At 35.1% G+C, this 16,630-nt stretch overlaps 2 protein-coding genes across 2 annotated transcripts in view; one reads left to right on the forward strand and one right to left on the reverse strand.

The window, feature by feature from the left end:
• Nucleotides 1-15,537, forward strand: part of LOC136798287 (MFS-type transporter SLC18B1-like) — a 59,209-nt gene extending 43,672 nt beyond the window's left edge. Inside the window, exons 4-13 of the mRNA XM_067054875.1 lie at nucleotides 7,919-8,020; nucleotides 8,745-8,821; nucleotides 9,595-9,693; nucleotides 10,064-10,161; nucleotides 10,692-10,787; nucleotides 11,679-11,753; nucleotides 12,269-12,335; nucleotides 12,999-13,025; nucleotides 13,712-13,758; nucleotides 15,042-15,537. Of these exons, the coding sequence (XP_066910976.1) occupies nucleotides 7,919-8,020; nucleotides 8,745-8,821; nucleotides 9,595-9,693; nucleotides 10,064-10,161; nucleotides 10,692-10,787; nucleotides 11,679-11,753; nucleotides 12,269-12,335; nucleotides 12,999-13,025; nucleotides 13,712-13,758; nucleotides 15,042-15,081 (728 nt within the window). The 3' untranslated portion in view covers nucleotides 15,082-15,537. The remainder of the gene's footprint in view (nucleotides 1-7,918; nucleotides 8,021-8,744; nucleotides 8,822-9,594; nucleotides 9,694-10,063; nucleotides 10,162-10,691; nucleotides 10,788-11,678; nucleotides 11,754-12,268; nucleotides 12,336-12,998; nucleotides 13,026-13,711; nucleotides 13,759-15,041) is intronic.
• Nucleotides 2,530-4,912, reverse strand: LOC136798283 (uncharacterized). The gene is made up of 3 exons (XM_067054871.1): nucleotides 4,719-4,912; nucleotides 4,338-4,407; nucleotides 2,530-3,190 (listed from the first exon to the last, which is right to left on the reverse strand). The coding sequence occupies exons 1-3, from the start codon at nucleotides 4,776-4,778 to the stop codon at nucleotides 2,718-2,720; spliced, it is 603 nt and encodes a 200-aa protein (XP_066910972.1). The 5' UTR covers nucleotides 4,779-4,912; the 3' UTR covers nucleotides 2,530-2,717.
• Nucleotides 15,538-16,630: the final 1,093 nt, after the last annotated feature.

Consider the following 16,630-nt stretch of genomic DNA (forward strand, 5'->3'; position numbering starts at 1 on the left):
AAAATTAGAAGATATTGTTGACCAACAACCATGTCTTGTCTTGTCTTGTGGATACAGAAGATTTCTCCTTGTGAAGATTTCTGATTTTTTTTTTACTTAAAATTTAATCAAAAAATTACATCATATTGTTTTCATACCAAAATGACAAAATAAAGAATGATTTCAATATCATGAATAGTCGCTGCTTTCTTCTTTAGAATCGATAATATCGTATTTGAAAATTTAGTTGCCTAGATAACATTTAAATGAATGATGTTTTTCTCTCCATTGAATAGCCTCCCGACCGCAGCAAAATGAATGTTTCAGTTTTGATTTCTTCATGTCAGAAAATAGATTCAAATGTCTCCAAATAAAGAAAAACATTTTATCGGCGATCCAAAAAATATCTGCAATCTGATTGGTTAAAAATAGTCTTGTATTTTACATGTACAAAATATAAATTGAAGGAAAGATGTTGTTGCATTGTAGCGGTAGCAGCAAACTAACGTCACACCGCTACAAAAGTAGCAAGCACCTCACTAAAAACCGGGATTTTTTATCTCGTTTCTTAGTGAGTTCCACTTTGACGATTTTTGAAAAATAGAAGCCTTTCAAGGGTTTTGACGCAAATTCGATTTTTCCCTACTGCAACAGCTTCAAAAGTTTAAAGTGACGTTAAAAATCGAATGTTTAGAGCCCGAAAACCTGGGCTCAAAACATTCGAAAAAGTCGCAAAGTGGAATATACGTTAATTGCGTAGAAAAAACGCGGGTGACGTCTAGTATAGGCTACTACAAAAGTGCCCTGCGCTTTTTTCTCACCTAAAGAGTGCGTTTTTTGGGTCACGGATAAACCAGTTATCAGACATTTACTTGTACAATATGGAAATATTTTACTCGTTCCGGATTTTCCATATATTTTTCTCGTCTAAAGGCTCGGAAAATATTGTACGGAAAAATCTCGGAACTCGTAAAATATTTCTCATATTATACTCGCAACTGTCCGATACATATTACGTATCAACAAACAACTAGTTGTGGTGTGATTTAACCCAAAAAATCATCCCATTGAAAAAAAAACATCTTAAATTGATCCCCTTGGAGAAAATACACAAAACCCTCCACGCTACAATCAGTGCAATAATTTATTGGCACCAGCCTACAATCATGGACAAAAGGGTTATAGACTTCTGCAATATTTGCAAAATACTTCAATATCGATCAAAAAAAAGTTCCCAAGAGGTTCTGGGTGCTTTCCAAACCCATCCTAAGCCTGTCATAGTTACCCACAAGGGCTAGTTACCCACAAGGGCTAGTTACCCACAAGGGCTAGTTACCCACAAGGGCTAGTTACCCACAAGGGCTTGATTAACTGGCTTACACCAGTATCAAAACGTTGATTTTTTGCTTGTGGTTCCTTCAAAAGCAATTCAAAAGCAATGCAACGACTTCAAAAGTGTTTTTCTTAACTTCCCTCCTTTTTCAGACACATTGGAGTCATTTTGCTCTATTTCTCATAATTTTTCACTGAAATTTCATTTGTCTGCAACCTTTTGTCCATGATTGTTAAAAAAAAACACTGGATTTACTCACTTCCCTCTCCTAAATCCCCCCCCCCTAATTTCAATGGTTGAAGAAGGCAGACTCAACCATTGAAGCTTGGGGGGAAGGGGAAATAAATTTTAACATCAAAAATCAGTGTTTACTGCCAAATATTATTGCAGTAATTGTAGATTTTCTATCTGAACTAAATATAGTTTAAAATCTTTTTAGTTCTAAATTGTATTTTTAACGTTTCACAACGTTTACATATAATCACCCTTATTTATCTGGCACCCAGATGCTATGCAGAAATTTTCATCCGACACGCTAAAGCTCTGAAAGTCGGAAAAATCTTTAACATCTGGATGGTTTAAATTACGGAATGTGGCGAGACCGTGTCAAGGATTTTGCAGCGGGAAGCCTGGTAACCCAGCCCTGGGGATTCGGCACATCAAAGGCTGACTTTCATTCCGCTCCGATGGGAAGTTAGCCTGCTCCTTTAGAGCTTTAGCGTTGGCGGCCGCTAATCTCCCACAGAATATCAGATAACACCCGTATAGTCTTTGAGTATTTAATTTCTGATTTTTCAAATCAAGTAATTTAGTAAGTAAACAAGAAACCAAATAAAGCGGCACGAATTCGTTCGGTACTGATTGTTACAAAGTGCCGTTTCTTCCTAAGTGAACTTGAATTTACAAAGCGCTTTTTCTTCAAATACGGACATACAGCACCACGGACGGCAACATGCTAATGAAAGGCCCGATGCTAGGCCAAAATCAACTCTGATATTAACCTTTTAAGGCTTGAAAATTCCAAATCTGAGCACCATTGGTGTAAAACGTTAAATAATGCAGCCTTCTGCGTTGGCTACCCTTCAAGAGCACTTTTCTAGACAGCCTTTCCCGGCCGTGGAGATTTTTCACGGAATCCTTGCCATGCTTGTCGGAGAAGTAAAGTTGACTATCTCTCTAGTTCGATTTTCAAGGGACCAACATAGAAAGATTCGAAATACGGAGAGGATTTTACCATATTTTCCGAAGGGAACAATGTTTAAGTTCGAATTATAGAAAGATTTAAATGATAGTGGTTCGAATTAGATTAGAGTTAACCGTTAGTTGTAAATTATCACATACAGGCGTGTACTATAGTGAAAATAATGAAGAAAAAAAACTTGCATTATATACATACTTCAAAGCTTTACAAAAAGTTTGTAACTTTTAAGTTTTTAATATAGGCAGGGCATGCATCGATAAACGGATTACTCGCGTAAACTTTCACATTGTAAAACTGCCGAGCATCAGTGTTCAGAACACTATAAACTTTAACTCCATCAATCATGATGAAATATCTGTAATGACCATTACTGACATATCGTTGGTGAACCTCCATTTGGTAAGTTTGATCAATATTTAATATCAAATTTTCCCAAGCATGGTTCCATTCGGTATTTATTGATGACGTAATATGGATTCTTCGGCTTGGTGTCTTAACCGAGATTAAAGGTGTTCTATCGCCATATCCGCTAGCGTGGTTTTGTTTTGTTAACTGCACCAAGTTACAATAACCCGTTGATGTAGTATCAGCGTGTAAACGAACCGCGAATGATAAACTCCATTCAGGGGACAAGTTTGGGAGTTCAGCCAGTTTGGTCCCTGCCTGTAATAATTGTTCTGAAAAAATAATAACGTGTTATAAAGTGGACAATCAATCCTTAGCGATGCAAACAGGTTAGGAGACTACCTTAAGGGAAGAAATGCTGGCGGAAAGTCATTCGCCAAAATAAATTCTCGCCAAATTCAATTTTCTCTCATATTAGTCTACATCTCCTAAAAACCCTTCTTTTTTCTCTCTTTTTTCAGCTAAAATATTGAACAAAAATGGGTCGTTCGCCAAAATTAATTCTCTCCAAATTCCACCAAAATTGACGAATGGGTTCATTCGCTAAAATTTCTTATCTTCAGGTGCTCGACTTTAAAAATGGGTGAAATTTTTTTTTTTTTTTTAATATCCCATTATTAGCTCTGTAGTAACAGGAAATTCATTGAAAAAGGTTATACACGTTCCTCATAAGAGCAAACTATATTAGAACACGGACCGAAAAGTTTAGAACAAGTTAAGGCTTAGTTAGATCTCTAATCTCATGGTTGATTGAAATTCGATTGACCTTTTTGCTTACGTTAATTTGTAATTTCCCGCGAACTTGTAATCTCCCTCCTAGCCTTTGTAATTTCCCTCCAAGATTTTGTAATTTCCCGCAAAAGTGAAATTTCCATCGTTTGGAAATTCATCATCTTTTTCGAATTTCTTACTAACTCCGAAGGCTTAAGTAAATGGAATGCTATCTAATTAAAACTCGATCGCTTTTCTATAACTTTTTTGAGACCTCTTTTTTAAAGTTTCAGATTAATTTCAAGTGTTAAATTGACGTCTTTCAAGATTGTTAGAATTTCAATCCAAACCATGAGATTAACCAGGAATCCCATGCTTTTTTTCGTGAAATTCTGGATAAATTACCCTCGGTCAAATTTCGAAATATTTTAAATTTCCCTCGTTGCACTCGGGAAATTTCAAAAAATTTCAAAATTGACCTCGGGAAATTTATCCCGAATTTCCCTCATAACCATGAGATTACTAGTACAAACTCTAATTAGAAAGTCGCACAAGATTACTCATAAAATGGTGAACAAAAAAACATTTTTAGGCTTAAAGAAACGACAAAAGTTTAAGAACATCTGATTTGAAGGCTTTGAAAAAGTTTGGATGTTCTTATAAAAAAAGTGGGAGTATGTATATTTAAAGCTGTATTAAGGATTTTACCTTGGTCACCTATCAGCACTAATGGGTGAACACCGTGATTATTCTCAGGTCTTTCCCTTCCACAGAATGTCTGAAAGAAATAATATTTTTAGTTGCAAGAATCTTTTAAAGTCAATACACCTCATTTTCCGCATTTTACCACCCTAAAACCGTCCCAGCCTTTAGCAATATGTACCTTAGACTATGCTATAGTCTAAGACGAGTTTCATCTAAGAGGAACTAACGTGGAGACGGGAATTTTTTTTCGGGGGTAGCTGTTGTCTTAAACACAGACTCAATCCGCCGCGCAACATATTACGTTTTATAATATACAATATCATATTAATATCATGCTATATCATAATAATATATTAAACGGACGATAGCATCGTAAATGTGTACCTTTGCATGTATACATTTGAGCGCAACATTAATGAAGACCGCCCAAAATAAAATCAACATCTCTGTTTCAAATTTTTAAGAACTGCTCTTGGGATTTCAATAAATTTTATTTAAAGTCACCAAAATGATGAATGATAAAACTATTGGCATTTTATAGATTGAACATCACTTGAAACTTCTCAGTCATGTACTGTAAAAACCTCAATTTTCAACTTTTCAATAAGTTATTTTTATTTTTTTTTAAGTAACCCATACTGAGAAATTAATCGAATCATTGATTCAATTACAAATAGTTTTTTTCACACACTTTTTACAATTTTGTTCTATGCCTTAGTACTAAATTTTAATATATTTATGAGATATTATTCATCAAAGTATAGTTTGTTTCTTATCGTCGACATGAAAAATATGAGCAATCTGATTGGCTAAAAAAATACTTATAATTAATGCGAGATTTTATGACTTATTAAATGAATTCCTCTGCTTATCCGAAAGGGTCTACAATAAGGCTGCTTAGAAAAAATTCCTTATTTTCAGTACGGAATTTCAAAGTTCTCTTCTATCCCGTTTGGTTGCTGGAATCTTTGCGGTCTTTCTTTCAATGCTTCATCCAGGTTAACCTTGAATTGGAACACGGTTTCAGATTTGACGACGTCGGTTGGTAGATTATTCCAAGGACTGCGCACCTCTCACACCATCTTTTGGTATTCGCTCTTGTTTATTTAGAGGTTTACTTTTTACATAAGTGTTTCCGTTTCATATCAGACACGTATTTCATATCGGGACAGTGTCTTACTATTGTTATATTATGCTGATATAAGCAAAAAAATGTTTTTATTTTCCTCTTTCCGACCAATCTTGCTCCACATCCTTGTTAATCCAATGTGAAAAAGCTTGATAATTAAAATTGATGAGTAAGCAAACGATATCACTCTTATTTAAAAACAAAACCTTTAATATTTCAATCTTAAAAACTTATTCAATTATCTTGAGAATTTAATATCTATTGGTTGAACACAGAATTTTAATCTTATTTCAATTACTCTAAGCCCAGTTTAGGTAATGAGTATTTTGTCCTACCAAGCAGGCAAATTCAGATTCTTAATTCAGAGAAACGAAAATGCATGCTCGGATCCAAAAGGTAAAGAACCAACCACAGAGACAGAAGACAAACTGTCAACATCAAATTTGAATCGCCATTGTCGCTGTGGAAAAGGCGCGAGTATTTTACTCTTTATGAAAGCTTGACACACTGTAAATACGTAAAGTGTCTGTAGCGGAAAATTACAGTTTTCAGGAAAAAGACGTTGAGGCCGAGGCTTTGTCGTTTGATTTCCGAAAACCGATAGACTAAATCGGCGAGAAAGTGACCTTTAATGAGATAATTTTCGAAAAGATTTCCAAACCTCAGAGATATTTGCTATCCTTAGAGAAATCTTGGCTTGGTTGTTTTCGTACTTAAAGAGGGGAGAAAACCCCCCAAAAAGGAGAAAATCTCAACCCTCACCGTACGCGACCCCCATTATAATCTATCTTTGCCTAAGTAATCCCCCCTCCTCATCGCGAATCACAATGAAATGATGTAGTTGAAATTTACGAACAACTATGATTTTTACACAGACTATGTTTCTATAAACCCAGTCAATTCTCTCTCTAATTCGATCTTCAAGGGACAAAGAATTTTTTAGTTCAAGCATAGTATAAGAAAGCCGGGGCTGGAATATGTACCGCATTGTCTTTTCAGTTAATTGCTGTTCCATCTCTGTCTCCGAACTTTATAAGAACATCAAGATGCTCAGTTTATCATTGGTAGATAGTTTTTGAAATTGTTCTTATTTTCCTTCGCAAAAAGTTTTTTTGTTGCTAGATATCTTTGAATCTGTACCCAAGAACACTTGAACTAATTTTGGACATATTTTAGGGGTATTTTGTGGAAACAATAGTTTTCGCCAAAATTGAAATTATAAGAACTATATTCAAGATGACAACTCTCCTGTCAGTTTAAATGATAAGTTTTGAAGGTGCTGGTTTGAAATTTTCACAGTATTATCTTGATGTACTTTTTCTATTGATTTCTAAATAGATTTCACTGAATTATTGTGAAGGCATTTCGAGGCACCTCATTAATTTTTGAGTTCTTTCAGCCCACCCATTTTGTGCTTGTTTAAATTTCTTAGTGTTGATTTTTCAACAATGATTTTATAATACAAGTGTATTATCGAGGGCCTATCATTTATGTCAAAAACGCACTGAGAAGTAAGTATTAACGACAAACCAATAAAATTTACCTTTAAAGATGCTACATTACTGATTTCTTGATCAACAAATAGTCATCAAATACGACAGAGATAGAACAACAGAAATTCAGATGTTATCATTCCAGCCGCGGCTTTCTTATACAGGGTGTCCCTAATAAAAGTATCGAGTTTGAACATGCGATTGAATAAAAAAGTTTGTGTGTGTTATCGCTAAAATATAAGAACGTTCTCCATCACATAGGCTCATTACAAAAGGTAGTTACAACGTATAAATTAATCGTAATGACAAAGAAAAAAGAGGGAGAGCTTAAAATACAATTTTGTGAATACACACTTAAAACTTTCTACTCAATCGCATGTTCAAACTCGATACTTTTATTAGGGACACCCTGTACTGTTCAAGTTACAGAAAGATTTGAATAATAGAGGTTCGAATTAAAGAGAGAGTTGACTTTAAATGTTTTTATAATATAACAATAGCGTTCAGTTTGAGGTCGCTGTTGTTATTTTCTGCCCGCGCAGTTTGATTATTAGCCCGAGAGTGTCATTTGGGCCCGTGGCGAAGCGGAGGGCGCAAATGGCACTAGAGGGCTAATAATCAAACTGCAAGGGTAGAATTAATGACAACAACGAACGAAAGTATAACGCTATTACTATTATTATCCATATCGGATATTCAAACAACGTTTTTTTTAGCGTCAGCCAAGTCTTTTCGCTTCAATGCAACGACTTCAATAAAGTTCCGAGCGGGCTGCAAATGACGTTATCGCCCTATAACCAGGGCGGTTAATGATATTTCAGCCCTCTGAAGCACGACGCCTTAGTTTTCTCAGCGCGGGTATGACTATTTGAGTCATAGAACCTTTCAATACCGCCTGCCGTTCGAATCTTTAATGGCTTACTTAATGACCGCTATATGGATAATAATTTATTTTTCTCCAGCTTTCCACAATACCTCCAAAAATGGGAATGTTCGAGCCAAAGAAGATGAAGAAATAGGCTCACTTATTCAAACTCTTAAAGTACCTGGAATATTCGTCATTTGTAAGTAGATTTGTAAGACTTTTATTACTTATATAAATTCGATAAAACTTTACAAGGATAGTGATAGCGTTTCATAAATTCATACGGTTGTTGCTCTCTTTAATTTGATTTTCAATGGACCAAAAGTGTTCGAATTTGAGAAAGATTCGAATTACAGAGAGCAATTTAATCCACTTTTTAGTTGAGGGGACAAATATTTTAGTTCGGATTACAGAGAATTTATCGAATAATAGAGATTCGAATTAGAGAGAGTTAGTTGTACCCTTTAATAAGGCTAGCAACAAGAAAATTAATCCGTGTTAACTCAGCTCCAAGCTCTTCAAAGCTGAGTTTCATTACAGATATCCTCTTTTATGATAAAGAAGAAAGACGCGTCCTTTACGCTGAGGAACCGGTTTTAAAAAAGAATAAACTTTTTTTATAAATTATTAAGAGTACAACGACTGCCTCGTTTTGAAACCATAGCCAAGGTGATTAAATCCCTAGAGTCTTCAAGTGTTGCTTTTATAAATAGTATGAACTTCTTATGGACTCCTCTGGGAATCGATTACCAATATTTTCGTCAAGATAATCGTCCAATAATTTCAAAACGAGGTAAGTGACGTAATTTATGAAAAGGTCTATTTCTCAAACTTTGTCCTAATCCTTTTGTTGAAAATGCCATGTAAGCAATTGGTGCATTAAATAATGTCTTTTAGATTATCCTTTCTTTCTTGCATTTCAGCCATCTGTATTGTGAGCTGTGGGACGATCTTAGCGTTCTTTGACCCAACGTTGACACCATACTTATTAAAGATAGATGTAAGTTTTTAGTGACTGGTGTTCAACTAGACGATGTTATCGTTACAGTGATAGTAAAGGCGGGAAGATATGGTTTAACCTATATGTATAACTCTTTTCGGCAAAAAGCCTGTTTGTGAATTTTCTTTGATTTTGGGCTTATTTCTTAGATAGTGACTTGTTTTATTAGACTATAGCATAGTCTAGTGTTCAATAGGACTTCATCGAGTTTTCAAAACATACCATATACCTAGCTCCCCCTAGTTTTTATGTAGAATGTCAATTTCAATGTTAGCACGAGTCAATTTCGAACCCAAATTAGGTCATAAAGGTCATATTTCGAAGGTCTAAATGTTAAAAATTTAACGTTTAAAAATTAGTTCTCTGAGGTGAGGCCAAATTAATTTGTTGTTTTACGGACCAACCCGAAAAAGAGGGCTATGGTCGGTCGGCGAAAAAATAAAAATAAAAGTAGAATTTCACCTATAAAATCTCATAAAAAGGCAACAAAAACTACTACATCTTGACAAAAATGCGAAATAGAAAATATAAAGACACAAAAAGCTCGAATTCATAGATAAAATAAAAAATTGAACATAAAATTCTCGAAACCTTGGAAAAACTACCAAAATTTTGAGCAGTCTGTAAAGCAATGAAAATAGAAATGTACTACAAAAATCAATTTTAATTTTATTTCGATTTTTTGTAATTTCAGGGTCGGTGGGGCCCGTAAAACAACTAATCAAATTGGTCTCGCCTTATGGCATTAATACTCTTATTCTCGCTTTTTTCAGCCAGGCATAACATCAGAGCAGATTGGACTTGTTTTCTTCATGACCTCCTTTCTATATGTGGTTGGGACGCCCATCGTTGGAGCAATATGTGATAAGAAGGTTTAAGAATTCTGGTATTATCATATATTAAGACCTATATTACTCTACACGGATTAAAATTGGCGCAAAGTCTAAACCCGTGGCGGGGGGGTTCTAGGTTTGCGAGATGATGGGTGTGTAAATTGACCCTTAGAGAGACTGAATTTCGAAAATTTTATCCATTTTTTTTGACGTTTTTGCCACCCTTAGGGAGACTTTATCCCCAAAATTTCATATGTAAATTGACCCTTAGAAAGACTGAATTTCGAAAACTTTGTCCATTTTTGGACGTTTTTGCCACCCTTAGGGAGACTTTTTTCCCAGAACTTCAGTCAACATTTTTGTGACATCTAGTCCTTCTTTGTACTTTACAGATCTTTTTTTTTTCTAGATAAGCGGTCGCCACTTGATGATCATCGGACACTTTACAACTGCTTTAAGTTATTTCTTACTCGGCCCAAGCCCACTGTTCCAAAACTTCTTGAAAGGGTAATGAAAATTTCAAAATTAGATCTCATTGGAGTTTTTGATTTTTCTTAAAAAGCGATGCATTGTGGGATTGTTTCGGGAGTATTACAATAGAAATCTCCTAGGAATTCCTCGAGGGAATTCTATTGTAATACTCCCGAAACAATCACACAATGCATCGTTTTTTAGAAAAATCAAAAACTCCAAGTAAATAATACTCGATATAGAGCTGTACATCAACTATCGACTTTGTTTTGCGTCGACTTAACTTACTGTCGCCCTCGATATCCTCCGATACATCGCTATTAGGGACCTTTATCATCTAGGACGGCAGATTTGAAAAAGTACGACAGGATTGAACAAAAAGAAAGCTCTAAGGAGTTGATATCTGGATTGCAGCTAGATTCAATCTATTTTCTCATGAGAATAGAGAGTTTTAATAGGGTAACTAATAGACGTTTTCAAATCTAAAGAAAAGGAAGCCTTCCGATCGCCTTCAACTACGGTCACAAACTGACTTATTTTATTATCTCCTGTTTTCTCATTTTCAGTTCAGTATTACTTGTGGAGATTAGCATGTGCTTCATTGGCTTTTGTGCTGCATTCTTCTGTGTTCCTTTGCTCAGTGATATGCAAAAGTCTGGAAAGTAAGTAGAAAACATGAAGGGAACAAACAATTGACCGGGGAATGATTTCACCAAAGAATTCTTTTGGTCACTTCATTGAGTTTGAGGCCCCGAAGAGGCTAGAGAAGGAACTCTTGGGATGGGAAATGAAGCCACGTATTTCCCATTTAAAACGCGTGATCAGAATGGTTTTCCCGCAAACGCCGGATTAAAAATAAACTCCACCTCCGGGTTTTGAAAAATGTACCGCTTAAAAAACAAGGAAAGTGCTAAATTTAATCCGTCACTCTAAATTGCGGTGCAAATCTTAAGGCTTCACTTTTTCTTGCTTGAGAAAAGTTGGAGACTCATCTCTGGCCTTTTCAGCTTTTAACTCGACAGGTCACTTTCCCCTAGCTCTCTTCCCCAATAAAAAAGTGTGGATGATAGACCGTACCTTATGGTGTGTTTCTCATTCCGTTCAGCACTCGCGACAGGCGCCATGCCCTTGGTAGGTAGTTCATGGTTCTTACGTAATGCCATTGTGCTCTTCCAGAAAATTTTTGTACATGGGGGTGGAGAATATATTGGATATTTTTTTCCGGGGGGTAGTGAAAAATCTACAAAGTTTGCTTTGTTTTAGGGGCAAACTTGCTCTGATTAGGGGTTATTTTGAAATCTCCTGGGATGAGATCCGTTGTTCGGGGGGTCAAAAGTCGCAATTTCCGGGGGAGAATTTCCAACAAACGTCTTATCCTCCACCCCCTCATATTCAAATTTTTTCTGGAATATTCCATCACCGCCTTCAAAGAATAAGCTTTGATTCCGGATACCTTTAGGTTAGCTGTAACTGTTTCTTAAAGGTGTCGTTGTTTTATCATGCTTTTAGAAAGAATTTTTTTATCAAAATATTTATTTTGTTTTTTCTTGTAGGAAGAGTGGTCTTCCACAAACAATAGCAACGGATACTTTGATCTCTGGTATATTTAACGGCTGTTTTGGAATAGGGTGAGTTCCTTTAGTCTACAATAGAACTTCCATAAAAACTTAATCACGAACAATAAAATGAAATTTGTTATCGAGTTAAGGCCATTTCGAAGTATAGGATCGGTCTTGTTTATAAGAGTTTGCTACCTAAAGGGACCATGTTTTGTTCAAGTTAAGGAGTCATTCGAGTTATAGAGGCTTATGGATTATCTACTGTAAAACATACACGTTGTATATGACACATAACACGATCACGCCTCTTTTTACATTTTTATTACGTTCACTTAATAGCCTATTTTCCTAAACATTTTTACTCCAAACTAATCTCACGGCTGTTTTTGTTTTGGAAAGTACTGTTTTTTTTAGTAAAGAAACTAAGCATGTTAAGAACATCGTAAGAACATTTAAGCCTGAAAATTTCAAAAAAAAAAGAACAGTCTAGTTTCAGTCAAAATTTACTGATTGTTATAAAAAGTGTAATGCATTTTGGCTACAGTGGTTGTTTCATATTATATTTCCCCTTTTCTTTTTTACAGTTGTTCAATCGGACCATTGTTGGGTTCAACTCTTGTCGATCTGTGGGGATTCGAATGGACTGCCACCGTAAGTAATGACACCGTTTACCAATTTTTCAGTGTACCACCATTAAGAGTTTTGTTTTTAAATAAAAGTGATATCCTTTGCTTACTCATCAATTTTAACTCACAAGCTTTTTAACATTGGATTGACACGGATGCGGAGCAAGTTTGGTCAGAAAGAGGAAAAGAACAAAAACAATGTTTTGTTTATTCAGCACAATATAACATTAGGCAGACACTGTCTTGATATGAAACGTGAACACTTATGTAAAAATAAAACTTTTAAACGGGCAAAAATATTGTCTGCAATCATATTCGAAATATATTGATAATTTTGAGTATTTTAACGTTTTTCAGAATTTGAAGCTCGGGGGCGAGAATTTCAGTACTTCTATTTTGTTTCATTGGATTTTTCGATTTGGGAGGGGTTAAGTGACTTGCAGGCTATATTCTCAGTCTTATTGGATCATGTTTGACCTTTTAGAATCTGAGATTTTAGAACATGAGATTTTAATCGTAAATCTGAATTCTCATGTTAAAACTCTACTTTACAACTGTATTTTGAAGCAGTTTTAAATTTTGAGGGAACTCCCTTTTGTGCCAAATACATGGCGTTGATTGTCCAACTTGAATCATCTTGTATTGAGTATCATTTTTCAAAATCTTATGTACATTTTTTTATTTGCAGATAATGGCTCTAATAATCACAGTAGAGGTAAATTAAATATTTCTATGTTAGACTGACGTTGAAATTCCTCTTGTAACCAATGAGATTAAGGCTAGATCAAAGATAATTTAAGGCCAGATGGGAATGTTCGACCTTTCTCGGCCAATCAAAAGTGTTAACTTAGGATTTACACCTTATTTTCGAACTCTATCTGGAAAAAATTGCTTCTGTCCAAAAACCTAATGGGACGAGCAACTCACGAAAAAAGTGGTTTCTACAACATTTGACACAAATACGCAAATACACAATATCTTATACACCCCCTTTTCACAGACCCGGTAGAATTTTTCAGCCATTGGGAGATAAAATGATGGAATGAAACTCGATGGGGATTGATATTCCCATATTCTTTATCCCTGAGGATTTAAATTCTTTTGTCAGAAATTTAGTATGGGGATGGGAAGAATAGCATAATATTTTTCAGTGAGGATTGGTTTATTTGATTATTTTCAGCGGGGACGAAAAATGGAGGATAATTTTCCACTGGGGGGATATTTTGGTCAATTCCAGTAGTGAGGGTTCCCACTGGGTCTATGAGAAGGGGATGTTTTATCATTTATCATTGCGCTGAAGTATCTTTGCAACACCACTTTGAAAACGAGGCCTACAATGATTTAACCTATTTCATAAATATTTTTCATTTTCTTCAATAGTATTTTTTTCAATGATTTCAGGGATTGGTTTTATTCTTCTTTACCATATGGGAAAAGAAATATTACAGGTATCATATTTTTGTTAATATACCTCCCTCTGTGGGGGCGGAGACGTCTACTTCTGACTGACTGACTTTGCTTTTTGATGGCGCTGAATCAAGTGAAGTAGCCTAGAGGATATCGCCATCTTGGATTTTTAAACTTATTCGTTTTCAAAAATTATACGAAAACAACATAACAATGAAATTCATCAAAGTTTATGAAACGATAAAAAAACATGAAAATACCTCCAAATTTGAAAAAAATTGGATTTTCTGTTTGTTTTTCTTCAAAGAGGGACTGGATCTAGTGCCATGTATTTGCTACCACCTCAAGCAAAGTCAAAATATAAAGCCTGCCAAATTACGCCGGGTCACTTATCAGCGCCATCCAGTCTATCAAAAAGCTATAAATGGCCCCCGGGCTAGCGGAGAAGGGGTTACTACCCTTGACGACCGACCGAAAAATGGACACTACTTTGGACTCATTAGCGAAAAAAGTGATCCTGAATGGACTAAAATTCCAAAAAAAAAATTGATTATCCCACTTTGTTCTAAAGATTTCCCCAAAAAAGGTACCCTACGAGTAACTAATTTTTCTACTGGTTTGGACTGGATTTTTAGCGACCCACCTGTGACTTTGGAAGTGGAAAAAGGTACCCTGACCAGCGGTACACCCTTGTACCCCTTTTTGCCCAATTTCCCCTCCCTGGGACTTTCCTATGAGATATTGGAAAAATAACCGGTTTGCAGGAATGTTTCCGGAATGCAGGTGAAGGAAAAAAGCTCAGAAAAATTGCTTTTTTCACCCGGCCGGTTTCCGGAAACACTACATTTTTTTATTTTTGCTTTATTTTGATTTTTTTCTTGGGCTTAATAACTTCAAGAATTTTATCAGTTTCATCGAGCAAATTTTGGTTTAATTAGTTCAGTGGTTTGAGTAGCCCGGAGTACACTGAAAATGAGGGATTTAAAATCTGTTATTGATGCTTCTTTCTCATTCTTAATCATATTTTTCAACTTCTGGTAGTTTTTTTACTATTTGGATTTTTTTTCAAAATGGTAACCTCGTCAAATGCTCCTAGTCTACTTCACTGGACTCAGAGTCATCAAAAATTATTAGAAAGCAAAGTTAATAAGCCAGAAGTAGACTCTAGTCTATGATTTGAGTTGAAAATCCTCCTAGGCACTGCGGAAATAGTTTTTAATAATTGAAACGGCTTTTTTATATACTACATTTGACAAATATTTCTAGTTTGGTTTTACAACAATCGTTTCGACAAAATGCAACTCTCTATTTTTGAATTTTCCAGCAAAATGCAAGGTTATACAAAGATCGCAGAAGAAGCTTGAGATGTAAAAAGAGCCTTATCTGGTAATATAGGAACCACAATAATGGAAAAGCTCATCCAGGAAAGGAACACGGTTCTCAAGGCAGAACTGTAGAATCAGCATCTGGCAAAGACGCACTTTTGGAAAAGATGGCGCATCACGTATTTATTCTACTTCCTTGGATTGACCTTTTCATAAATTACGTCACGAACATCTTTTTTCTCGTTTTAATGTCTCAAGGGACATTATCACTATGGAAATTATTTGAATACGAGGCAAGTGATGTTCGTGACGTAATTTATGAAAAGGTCTATTGCGATACTTTCGGGAAAGAAACTTTAAAGAAAGAAAACTAGACTTCGCAAATTGAGCGTTACAAGATATTCCGCGAGAAAGACTTTTGTTTTTATTTATCCCAGATTTTCAGCAATTTTTGTTAAAAAGAAAATACGACTTATTTCGCAACCGTAAACCTTATAGGTATGCCAAAAAAGTTTCATTTAAAATGAAAGGAAAAATATTTCTTTGCTAAAATATAAACTTCAGCGATTGAGCTTTTATCAGAAGTTTTCGAGGAATTAACGATATCGTGAAAATTTTATTCTGCGAATATTAAGAAAATTGAAGAATTTATGGAAAAAATTTCGACTAATAGCAAGGTATATAAAATTATTTTTTTCTAATTTGAAATTATTAATTGAATTAAATTATTGAATTCTTTGATGACAATATTTTTGGATATTTTGTAAAAATATATTTTCTCACTTAAATTTTCTACCAGATTTTTTTTTATAGAATTTGTACATATTCAGAAAGAAAAGTATTGAACCTATGGCGTCATATACTGGACAAAATCAAATGGGCGAATTGGAAATGCAGAACACCAGCTTGAAATGCAGTTTTCGTTTTGGAATGGTGCATTTCAAGCCGAATTCTGATATATCAACTTGACGTATTTCAAGTTGGTGTATTCCGACTTAACGCACTCCACCTTGATGTATTCCAAATCAACCAAATTGATGCATTTCAACTTGATGCATTCAAACCTGAGACATTCCAATTTGATGTATTCCAGATCGATGCATTCCAATTTGAAACGTTTCAAATCGATGTATTCCAACTTGACGCATTCATATTTGAAACTGTTTACTTGACGATACGCAAAATAGATTCCCTCCGTTTTTATCTGGTCTGCATTTTGTAAGTTTTTAAAATTTAAAATTAAAGTTCGAAAAAACGGTCTTCCGATATTTCCTGTTCTGGAAACGGAAACTGACGGGTTGTACTGAAGAGGATGTATAATAACTTTCTCCAGCGACTTTGCTGCATTTGAAAGTTACTCATAAGTTTCAGCTCTATTTACATATCTCTCAAAGCAAGGCCTTGAGATGCAAGTGGCAAAAGTTGGATAAATTTGTAATACGTAATACGGCAAGCGGGAAATAATACGCACATGTCAAAAATACCCGTACGAAAAAATTATCCAGACCTGAAAATCCGGTCCTGGTTTTTCTATTGTGTCAAGTTGGAATACATCAAGTTAGAATGCGTCAAGTTGGAATGCATCAAG

This window comes from Clytia hemisphaerica, unplaced genomic scaffold (assembly GCF_902728285.1).
Source record: "Clytia hemisphaerica strain Z4C2 unplaced genomic scaffold, Clytia hemisphaerica genome assembly, whole genome shotgun sequence".
NCBI lineage: Eukaryota > Metazoa > Cnidaria > Hydrozoa > Leptothecata > Clytiidae > Clytia > Clytia hemisphaerica.

Excerpts from the sequence above, each read along its gene's own strand:
- LOC136798283 (XM_067054871.1), bottom strand. The coding sequence starts at position 4,778 with ATGTTGATTTTATTTTGGGCGGTCTTCATTAATGTTGCGCTCAAATGT. Across the intron at positions 4,408-4,718 it reads TCAAATGTATACATGCAAAG|ACATTCTGTGGAAGGGAAAG; the intron begins GTACACATTTAC and ends TATTTCTTTCAG. Across the intron at positions 3,191-4,337 it reads AGTGCTGATAGGTGACCAAG|AACAATTATTACAGGCAGGG; the intron begins GTAAAATCCTTA and ends TTATTTTTTCAG.